Here is an 11,321-nt window from a genome sequence, read left to right on the forward strand (position 1 = left end):
CAAGAGTTCTTTTCCGATGTCATTAAAATATCAACTTAAGCTAATGAGGGTTTATTATCTTTGAGTGTAAACACATATGTAATGAGACAACACTGAACCCTGGAGTGTGTTGGTCCTGTAAGGTAAACATGACCATGAGCTGTTCAAACCGTCAGACACACTTTCAGGACTCGAAGCACCTCGGGTGTTTAGCAGAACATCAGTTCTCCAGAAACCAAACTCCTGTCTGTTTCTGCCTGCAGAGGCTTTGTTTAGCAAATGCAGTTGGAGGGCGTGGCAGCCGGGCAGGTATGATGGAGGGCGTGGCGGCCGGGCAGGTATGATGGAGGGCGTGGCGCCGGGCAGGTATGATGGAGGGCGTGGCGCCGGGCAGGTATGATGGAGGGTGTGCAGGCCGGGCAGGTATGATGGAGGGCGTGCAGGCTGGGCAGGTATGATGGAGGGTGTGCAGGCCGGGCAGGTATGATGGAGGGCGTGCAGGCTGGGCAGGTATGATGGAGGGTGTGCAGGCTGGGCAGGTATGATGGAGGGCGTGGCGCCGGGCAGGTATGATGGAGGGCGTGCAGGCTGGGCAGGTATGATGGAGGGTGTGCAGGCCGGGCAGGTATGATGGAGGGCGTGGCGCCGGGCAGGTATGATGGAGGGCGTGGCGCCGGGCAGGTATGATGGAGGGCGTGCAGGCTGGGCAGGTATGATGGAGGGCGTGCAGGCTGGGCAGGTATGATGGAGGGCGTGGCGGCCGGGCAGGTATGATGGAGGGTGTGCAGGCTGGGCAGGTATGATGGAGGGCGTGCAGGCTGGGCAGGTATGATGGAGGGCGTGGCGCCGGGCAGGTATGATGGAGGGCGTGGCGGCCGGGCAGGTATGATGGAGGGCGTGGCGGCCGGGCAGGTATGATGGAGGGCGTGCAGGCTGGGCAGGTAGGACGGGACAAAGGAACGACATGTGTTCTCTCTCAATCTGACCCCCGGGCACGACCTATGTAGGCCTGTCTGAAGTACTAACAGAGACCTTGCTGCTCCCTGCGCATGAAAAGGGGGGGGGGGGGGGGGGGGGTAGGAGGGGGCTCTTGTGGTGGTGGGGGGGGGAGACGGCGACGACAGATGTTTGTTCTGTGTGTGGATGAGCTTGTGGCACGAGGTAAAGATGGATGACGGTGTGGTCATGAGCTGTGTTTCCCCTCAGCGCTCTGGAGCAATAACATGTCACCCGCAGATGGGCCAAAGATGGCCTCCTCTCTGATGTCTTATCCATCCTCCTCCCCCTCTCTCTCCCCATCTCCCTCCTCCCCCTCTCTCTCCCCATCTCCCTCCTCCCCCTCTCTCTCCCCATCTCCCTCCTCCCCCTCTCTCTCCCCATCTCCCTCCTCCCCCTCTCTCTCCCCATCTCCCTCCTCCCCCTCTCTCTCCCCATCTCCCTCCTCCCCCTCTCTCTCCCCATCTCCGTCCTCCCCCTCTCTCTCCCCATCTCCCTCCTCCCCCTCTCTCTCTCCATCTCCCTCCTCCCCCTCTCTCTCCCCATCTCCCTCCTCCCCCTCTCTCTCCCCATCTCCCTCCTCCTTCCCTGGCTACCTCTCTCTCCTTCTCCATGTCTCTGGCTCCCTCCCTCTCTCTCCATCCTACCTCTGTCCTTCCATCTGTCCCTCTCTCCCTCTGTCTCTCTCCTTCCTTCCTTCCTCCCCCAGACTCTCTCCCTCTCCATGTCTCTCCCTCTGTCTCTCTCCTTCCTTCCTTCCTCCCCCAGACTCTCTCCCTCTCCATGTCTCTCCCTCTTCTCTCCCCTTCCTTCCTTCCTCCCCCAGACTCTCTCCCTCTCCATGTCTCTCCCTCTTCTCTCCCCTTCCTTCCTCCCCCAGACTCTCTCCCTCTCCATGTCTCTCCCTCTTCTCTCTCCTCCTTTCCTTCCTCCCCCAGATAAACACCATGTTTCTGAATCCACAGCAGCAACGTAGAGCATCTCTTACGTGACTGTGTGCTTAAAGGCACAGTTCACCAATAAATACATATCACCATTATTTTACCTGCATGTTAATAGTTCACAAAATACATATCAACGTGGTATGTTATTGTTTTCTAAGTGGAAGTGGAGTTTTTCAACAACAACTAAAAAAGCAAATCCCACAGAGCTATTTCAGAAATCTCTTGAAGAACAAAATGTCCATGTCTCTGATGTATTAACATAATTGTAAGCATAACTGAACATATTTCCCCACAAAGTCCCATCAGTGGTGGATTATAGGAGAGTTTACTCCGAGAAATCACTTGACGGTAAAACAGAGCTGATATGTAATCCTGGCTAAGATGTGGATTTTATACCGCAGATACCTGCAACCCCAATCAGCTTACTCTTCGAGTGGCTGTTTAGGGATTAAAATCTACACAGTGACTACAGCTTGTTATTATCACCAGACACTACTCAGAAATATTGCTACAGTACACTCTCCTCTCCTGTGCGTAGAGGCTGACAACGTGAGGCGATGACCGTGGAGGGGCACTTACCACTCCATCCCGGCGCGGTTCAGGTCGTCCCACCAGCAGTCGGAGGGTTCCCCCAGTCCCAAGGGCGCTGGCTGGCACTCGAAGCTCCACAGTCGGTCGGAGCCCTCGGCCTGGCTGAAGTAGCTCCGCAGCGCCACCAGCAGCTCTCCGTGAGGGCACTGGAAGTTGAAGCCCTGCCGGAACTCGTTCACCCAGCCCATGTCGCGGAGGTCGTCAGGCAGGCCCAGGACCACGACGGCCAGAGGCAGGACCCAGAACAGCAGAGCGGAGTTCATCCCGGATCAAGACCACGTCTCCGACCGAGCTGGTGCACACACACTCACAGCTGCGGCTGACAGACCTTTTATGGGCCAGATGTTCCAGAAGTGGTCTGCATTTTGCAGCCAGAAGGATGTCAATGGTTTGGAGCTAACTTTGAAACCTTTCTTAAGGTGGACTGTGAGGAAGAAGTAGCTTCGTCTCAGCAGTGAAGAGAGGCAGAACACCTTAAATGACCACGACTTGCGGTTCTCTCACAGATGAGGGATCGTGAGGTGAAGATGTACTCGCCTGGTGTAATTTAAATATTTGTGTTAGTCTTTAACTGGGATTATTTTTCCATCATTAGCAATGGTCCATCATTGTTTGATAGTGTCAACTGCTGTCTAAAGGCTTATTCAAAACCTGTTTCTAATAGTAGAGGTCATGACTAGCTATCCTTCAAAGTCGAGCGTTGTTGTATAAAGGATCTCAGGTAGAGTTGGCTTGTCTGTTTAAGACAAAGGTTCTGTTATAGCTGGAGACAGACAGAGCTCCAAAGCCAGTAGGTTGTCTGAAAATAATCCTTTATTCAGATTTATTGTGTAAATTACAGTAATAGCTGGTGAGCTCATACAAGTTTCATTTTTCTTCGTATCCTAAAAACCAACAGCCCCATGACACTGATGCATACTGGTGACTCGACAGCTCAGAAAGAGGAAGTTGTTCTCACGTTCTGTCATGAACCAGCAGGTTTCAATCTGCAGGAAGGGATTTCCGTAGGGGGTGAAAGGTTGATGGGATGAGGGGGTGATGGGATGAGGGGATGATGGGTGAGGGGGTGATGGGTGAGGGGGAGAAACACAAAGGTCTTCATCAGAGCGTCTAAGCATCTGTGTTAGTCACACCCTCACCAGCAGGGGGCAGAATCAGCAGTGTTAGTCACACCCTCACCAGCAGGGAGCAGAAACAGCAGGTTGCTAGTAAATGATCAATCTGCTGAAAGTCTCAGTAATAAACACCTATTACCCTTGAAAGGGCCCATCAGATCACAGCTCTCACATTCAAACATTAACCCGTCTTATCAAGGGCCATGGCAGCATGGCAACATGACTCGCTGGTGTGAGGGGGTTTGTTCCAGCACCTCAGGGCAGTGCCCTGCTCTGATTGGTCAGAAGTGATACTTTGTTCCTTACCGCAAAGAAGACAGGAAGGTTGCGCAAGTCGTCCAAGATCCCTTCCTCATTGGTTCCAGTTGCTTCTGCAGCTCCCATTAGTGCGGAGACATCTCAAAGGTCATCTGGAGCCCAATCCTGAGATCTGACCTCTGTGCCACCGCTCATGGGTGGTGCTCCTAAGCCCCGCCCCTAAGCCCCGCCCCATGTGGAACATAACAGGGGATTGTTTCTCCAAAGGTGAGAGGACGAAGATGATATGGTTGTGAAGAGGTCACAGAAACTGTGTGGTGACGTTGCCGTGTTTCAGATGGGTTGGTGGAGTCATTCAGAATGATGCATGTCCTGATTCACCTCCAGATGACAGAAGATGTGTCCGCTATCACATTTCCAATAAAAGGGGAGGGAAAGGAGTGTGTGTGTGTGTGTGTGTGTGTGGGGGAGCGGTGTGTGTGTGGGGGGGGGGTGTCACCATATTTTTAATTTAAGTTCCTCATCTGCAGGACTTTGAACAGGAAGGAAACAAATCTGTTTTCTTTCTCTTCCTCTCCGACTTTGATCCTGTTTTGGACTGACAGCCTCAAAGGCTCCTGAAATAACTGCCATCCCATGTCCAGGAATAGTCCACAGCAAGGACTTCCACTAAAGTTTAAATGGAGCAGAGCAGAAAGGATGGATTAATAGACTTTATCTTCTATTTAAAATGGTCTATTTAGGGTTAGGGATGTTGGCTTCTTCGACTACGCAACGTATCAACATGACCAGTTGGTGTCCAGCTCTGATGCGATTCTAACACCAACACAGAGACAAATGGCTGCTCTAACATCTTGGTGTTAACTCTCGCTGCTCATGCAAAGCTTGGGTTTGATCAACGAAGCACTTCTACAGCATGTGAGAAGAACGGGAGGTTTGGTGAGGAGAAGATGCACAGTTGAAGGTGTGTTCGGCAACCTCTGATCAAACACATCCCAGAGAGCACATCTGCTTGTGGTTATGGCCCCGCCCCTTCGGGTGGAGGTCGTGACCCCAGGGTCAGAGACACCCCATTGGCTACCCAGAACCCCCTGTTTTAAGAAGCCCCTGCAGAGAATGGCTGCGTCCCAATAACCATGCTAGCATACTATTGAATATGTCCCAATAACCATGCTAGCATAATGTTTAATATGTCCCAATAACCATGCTAGCATAATTTTTAATATGTCCCAATAACCATGCTAGCATAATGTTTAATATGTCCCAATAACCATGCTAGCATAATGTTTAATATGTCCCAATAACCATGCTAGCATAATGTTTAATATGTCCCAATAACCATGCTAGCATACTATTGAATATGTCCCAATAACCATGCTAGCATAATGTTTAATATGTCCCAATAACCATGCTAGCATACTGTCTAATATGTCCCAATAACCATGCTAGCATACTGTCTAATATGTCCTAATAACCATGGTAGCATATTATTTAGTATGCCAGAAAACTATTTTGTATGTCCCAATAACAACTAAATATTTTTCTGGATTTTCAAAATAGTATCTCTCCCCTCTGAAGGTCCTCAGTGTTCCTCAAATAACGTGAAAATAATTAGATTTGTTTTGATCAGTTGTGTAAAAGGATGTCGGCCTCGTTTCTTTCCGAAGTCAGATGTCCCGTCAGCAGGGTTTGTGTCCTGCCCCAGACCTCTCTACTCCACTCGCCCAAAACACACATTACAATAACAAAACCATCCATAACGGCCCCAATAACAAGTCTATCGGCGGCTGTTCTCCCTGGTTCCGGGGTAACAATGAGCGTGTGGCTTGTTCCTCTCTCCCTCCTCCCAGGGGGGGCAGGTGGGGATTGTGTTGAAACTGGAGGGCCATTAGCTGCTGGATAATGGTGCCCATTCAGAGGGCTGTCTACACAGCAAGGTTGTCTGCCTGTGGAGTTCCTGCCTGTGATTCTTATCTCCCTCAGGGTCCTATCACCCCGCTCTCCCTACATATCCTCCCACTGTCTCTCTCCCTCTCCCTCTTTCTCCCTACATATCCTCCCACTGTCTCTCTCCCTCTCTCTCTCTCTTTCTCCCTACATATCCTCCCACTGTCTCTCTCCCTCTCTCTCTCTCTTTCTCCCTACATATCCTCCCACTGTCTCTCTCCCTCTTTCTCTCTCTTTCCCCCTACATATCCTCCCACTGTCTCTCTCCCTCTCTCTCTCTCTTTCCCCCTACATATCCTCCCACTGTCTCTCTCCCACTCTCTCTCTCTTTCTCCCTACATATCCTCCCACTGTCTCTCTCCCTCTCTCTCTCTCTTTCTCCCTACATATCCTCCCACTGTCTCTCTCCCTCTCTCTCTCTCTTTCTCCCTACATATCCTCCCACTGTCTCCCTCAGGGTCCCTCACCCCGCTCTCCTCTCCCGACCGGGGGAGGAAGGAGCACGTAGGCTGTGTGACACAACTGTTCTGGTTCAGTGTCCCAGCAACCCTCATCACATCCCCATGTCTGGTTCAGTGTCCCAGCAACCCTCATCACATCCCCATGTCTGGTTCAGTGTCCCAGCAACCCTCATCACATCCCCATGTCTGGTTCAGTGTCCCAGCAACCCTCATCACATCCCCATGTCTGGTTCAGTGTCCCAGCAACCCTCATCACATCCCCATGTCTGGTTCAGTGTCCCAGCAACCCTCATCACATCCCCATGTCTGGTTCAGTGTCCCAGCAACCCTCATCACATCCCCATGTCTGGTTCAGTGTCCCAGCAACCCTCATCACATCCCCATGTCTGGTTCAGTGTCCCAGCAACCCTCATCACATCCCCATGTCTGGTTCAGTGTCCCAGCAACCCTCATCACATCCCCATGTCTGGTTCAGTGTCCCAGCAACCCTCATCACATCCCCATGTGGGAAGACATATTGGCCCATATTGGTGTTTTTATTTATCTGTTATGAGTTGTTACAGGAATAGTTTTCACTGGTTTACAGATGTTGTGCCAAATAAAGTCTGGCATGCGGTTAGCAGCAAAGTGTATTATATATAGCCCACACATGAGATGTGTGTGTGTGTGTGTGTGAGCGGTAGTGTGTGGTTAATGTGTAGGTGGTGTGTAGTTAACTATGTTGAACATTCACCCGTTTCAAACCCTTTAAAAACATGACCTACATTGCGCCATTCTCAATTTGATGCTTATTTTATGCCTGTCTCAGAGGCACTAGCTTTGAAAGGAGATATTTCTGGTACAGGGGAACATCAGTATGCTGGGAGTCAATCTATAACTTATGTCACACATGTTCGACATTAGGCAATCACATGGACAGTTGCTGAATCTTATGAAACAAATCTTTGTACTTTGAACTGCAAAGGAAGTGATAGTAGGAATAGAAGGAAGGGATGGAAGGAAGGAATAGTGAAAGTTTCAGTTTACTCAGAGATAAAAGGTTACACAGTTTTCGGTACAACTCATCAGACAAAAATAAACAACAACTATTTTTTTTAAACTGTTGGTCTTTGTGAACATTGCACAAAAGCCGCCGCTACGATAACACTATCAGAGCTAATACTATATCAGCAAACACGGGGTTAAAATACACCTGCTTTATTGTGACCCAGCGAACTGAACGCGTTTAGACCTCAGGGCAGGAGATTGTAAAACATCTCTGGAGGCGATCCAATATCCCTCCAACCAAAGTGCCTCCAAACATCTAAGGCCTCCGAACGCCAGTTTACCGCAAGTCGTGGGGCCCTAACCACGTTTGTCAAATCAGCATTTGGTCCCGTCCAGACACAATGAGGTCAGTACTAGCTACTGATCCTCCTACTACTGAACTCTTATACATGGATGGCTGGCTTGGCTCTCCTCCTCAAACAACACGGCATTCCACGGCCCGGAGTTACGCAACCTCAGCTGCAAGAACGCCCGTCCCCCCTTTAGACCATAGCCGCTTAATTGGGCTTCACTGATGAAATTAGGAGGCCAGCCAAAAGACCACCGTTCGTAGTAACGTCTAAGAAAGTACCGGGTTCTGCTTGGGGCTTGAGGCTCATTAGTGCGATGCATCACGGCTTCTTGGAGGATGTTTGTGAGGACTTGGCTGGTGAGGAGCCTGGCAGAACGGGAGGAGAGAGAGGGAGAACAAGGGGGGGGAGAGATAAGAGAGAAAAAAGAGAAAGAAAGAGGGAGGGAGACAGAGAGTGGGAGAGAGAGAGAGACAGAGAAAGAATGATTGCCTGGAAAGTAATCATCCTCTTAGTGTTCCAGATCACTGGTCTTTATTGATGCCATGGCTTTCCCCTCCTGGACACAAGGTTATCTAGACAACTTAAGAGGAGGGATCTGAATGTTTCAGTCCAAGGTCGAGTGACACAGTTGATCTCGTTTTTTCACTGAGAGAGAAAAAAAAGGTCACGCAAAATCAATGTTGCCGTGACAACGTGTTGCCCGGGATTGCCTGTCAGGTGATCGTGTGTCTCTGTCTCCTTAACATCACAGCTATGAGACCAGCCCAGAGCACTGACGTTCATGACTACCACACAGTGTCTACACTTGTCCTGTCCACACACTACCTCAGGGCAAGGCGAGCCAGCTGCAGGTTTCATCACCGCTACAAGTGTCTGGTGTTTAACCAGCTGTGGGCGAGGAACCTCCTTTTATTCATGCAACAGAGAAGTGACATTCAATATTTGTCAGACCGCCAGCCAACATCCCAACCGGCTGGCGGCGTTTGTTGTGGCTAGGAAATAATAATGTGCTGACTTTTCCTCCTGAGTCCTGGTACAACACACGCTGTGATTCTCATTCTACTCAAGAACATTTGAATACTACACTGCCAAAACACCTGATCTCCACCAATCAACAGGTTTCATCAGAAAGCAGAGGCTTCAAATCCCAACGGCAGGGCCAGGTTGACCGTGGCTCCAGAGAGGATGTGCAGAAACAGAAAACACACTGACATCAGAATATCCTCTTTGGGCCATCGAAGCATTTCATTTAAATCGCAAACTTCCATTTTTAATATGTTTGTTATTATGATTTGAGGGAATGTTCAAACAACGTAATAGTAACATCATAATTACACAGCCTTGATTCTGTTTTTCCACGTTTATTGTAACTAAAGTAAATCCTTGGTTTCTAGAAGCAGATGGAAATATCATGATGTGCGGTTGTTAGGAGAGGCAGAGCAGATATCGATCGTTCTGACGTTCAGTTCTGCCTCACCCCGGGGCAGTGAAGACCAGTGGAGAGTACACTCTAGAGGCAGCCTGTCTGCCTCAAACGAGGCTACGACTCTAAAGGCAGCCTGTTTGCCTCATATGAAGCTATGTCATGACTTGCCAGCAAATTATCAACCCAAGCCGCCTGATGTCCTAGCTGACCGACACCAGATTGTGACAATCTGAAGGGTGGATCAGACCTTCCAGTAGTTCTCCTTCTGCAGACTCACTACAACATCAGGCTGATAATCCACCAGACTGTTGGAAGCTTTCAGACTTAACTTCAGACACCCCCCTGAGGTAAACCTCTCCACCTTTCAACCAAGATAGCCCCTGCTGGTTCCCTGTCCACTGACCAGCGGCAGGATGTAAAACATCACCTCCCCTGCTATCAGGATAACATTTAGTCATTTAGCACCTCACCATGCTCGTTTCACAAGACTTCTGCAAGTGGTGCTTCTGTTCAGAAACACTACATTTGGTGTGTGTACATGCGTATGTGTGTGTGTGTGTGCAGAGTGGAAAACACCAGCCTCTACACTTGGTTGTGCTTTGAGTGCTGCTTACTCACCTCTGTGCTAACGTGGTTGGACAGGGCCTCTCTCTCTGGGCTCACACAGAGAGCTGCACACCCTGCCCCCCCTCTCTCCCACCGCACACACATACACACACACCCCAGAAAATACATTGACCAGTGTTTTCCACTGAGAAGGAGAGATGCTGGTTCCAACGCCAGAGATGGTTCTGGAAGGGATGGAAAGGTGCACTCACAACAACTCCTCTCACTAAGAATAGTTCACCAGCTTCTGAAGATCCCATCTCTCTCCTTTACACTTTCACTCTCTCTCTCTACTCCCCCCCCCTCTCTCCCTATGATGTAGTGGTCTGTTTTGAACAGTGGATGTTTACTCAGTGCTGGGTGTGTGTGTGTGTGTCAGTGTGTGCATGTCTGTGTGCATGCACGTGTGTGATGTGCTTGTGTGTGGTGTGTGTGTCAGTGTGTGCATGTCTGTGTGCATGCACGTGTGTGATGTGCTTGTGCGTGGTGTGTGTGTGTGTGTGAGAGGTCCCAGCCCAGGAAGATCCCCTCTGTTCGGTTCATTTCACAGCTATGTCGTTGTTGACGAGCTGAAGCGCTGTGGCCGCGCCGCATGCCAGATTCCATCCTCGACCTGCTCGGGAATGCTGCACCTCTCAACGTACCTGGCACGGCCTTGATCTGAGCAAACAAGCAGCCCTTCGGTCCGAATTCCCCCGGGCCCACAGGGGAGCGGGGCACAGAACTACATCAGACTAAAGACAGCAGGTGTGAGAGCATTTACCTGCAGACCAGGACCGAGCAGGTCATGTTTCCACCCTGTATGTCGCTCTGGGTGAAAGTGTCTGTGAAGCAAACACATTATCATGATTCATATCAACAGCAGTAAACACTAGAATCCGAGGGATGTGAAATATGCCATCGTTTATAGGGTTGTTTTGTACGAAATGGGAATAGCTTTGATGGTTAATAACGGACACTAATCTGAAAGTTGTTGGTGTGCCTCCTCTGACCTCTAAACTGACATGTAGGTCTATACAACAGCAGTGTATTAAACCCAGTTCCTGTGTCATTGGTTTATTGATTGAACCAACAGCAGGACATCAGATCAACATGGCCTACATACAGTAGTAACAAACTGACCGTGTATCATATTTATCAATGTACACGTTGTAATCAAGCATTACTTTGTTAAATATTAGTTACGTTTCTCTGGTGTCATAACGGGAAAAATGCAAATGTGTAATAATAAAGCAAAACGTGTGTTTGCTGTTACGATTAAAAATGAACGTGTTAACCTCTCTTTTTGGTTTTGGATATGAGATTATGTATTAAAACACGAGTTAGCATCAGGTTAGCATGCAAGACAGAATCAACAACTCTGGTAGAAAACCGTCGTCACTTCATTGTGACTTCACACTACGAAAACTTTCTCTCTTTGAGCGTTGTAACAGCATTAGAACACAACGCTAGTAACATTTACATTCAAATCCATACATCACAAATTTACAGTAGCAACGTATTTGCTCTCTATGGATTGGGTTCGTCATGACACCCCCATGGTGAAAACGATTCCTACGCAAAAGAATGACTGCTCGTGATTTGCTAGATTTAGCTCCCCCCTCTCTTCTTGGGTAACTTATTACAGGAGTTTACGGGCGGAGTCGGTTGCCGTCAGA

General features: G+C 49.4%; 1 protein-coding gene across 1 annotated transcript in view; it reads right to left on the reverse strand.

The window, feature by feature from the left end:
- Window positions 1-2,818, reverse strand: part of dpt (dermatopontin) — a 5,397-nt gene extending 2,579 nt beyond the window's left edge. Inside the window, exon 1 of the mRNA XM_067229989.1 lies at window positions 2,499-2,818. Coding sequence (XP_067086090.1) covers window positions 2,499-2,773 — 275 coding nt within the window. The 5' untranslated portion in view covers window positions 2,774-2,818. The remainder of the gene's footprint in view (window positions 1-2,498) is intronic.
- Between the last annotated feature and the right edge of the window lie 8,503 nt (window positions 2,819-11,321).

Source organism: Osmerus mordax, chromosome 26 (assembly GCF_038355195.1).
Source record: "Osmerus mordax isolate fOsmMor3 chromosome 26, fOsmMor3.pri, whole genome shotgun sequence".
Taxonomy (NCBI): Eukaryota; Metazoa; Chordata; class Actinopteri; order Osmeriformes; family Osmeridae; genus Osmerus; species Osmerus mordax.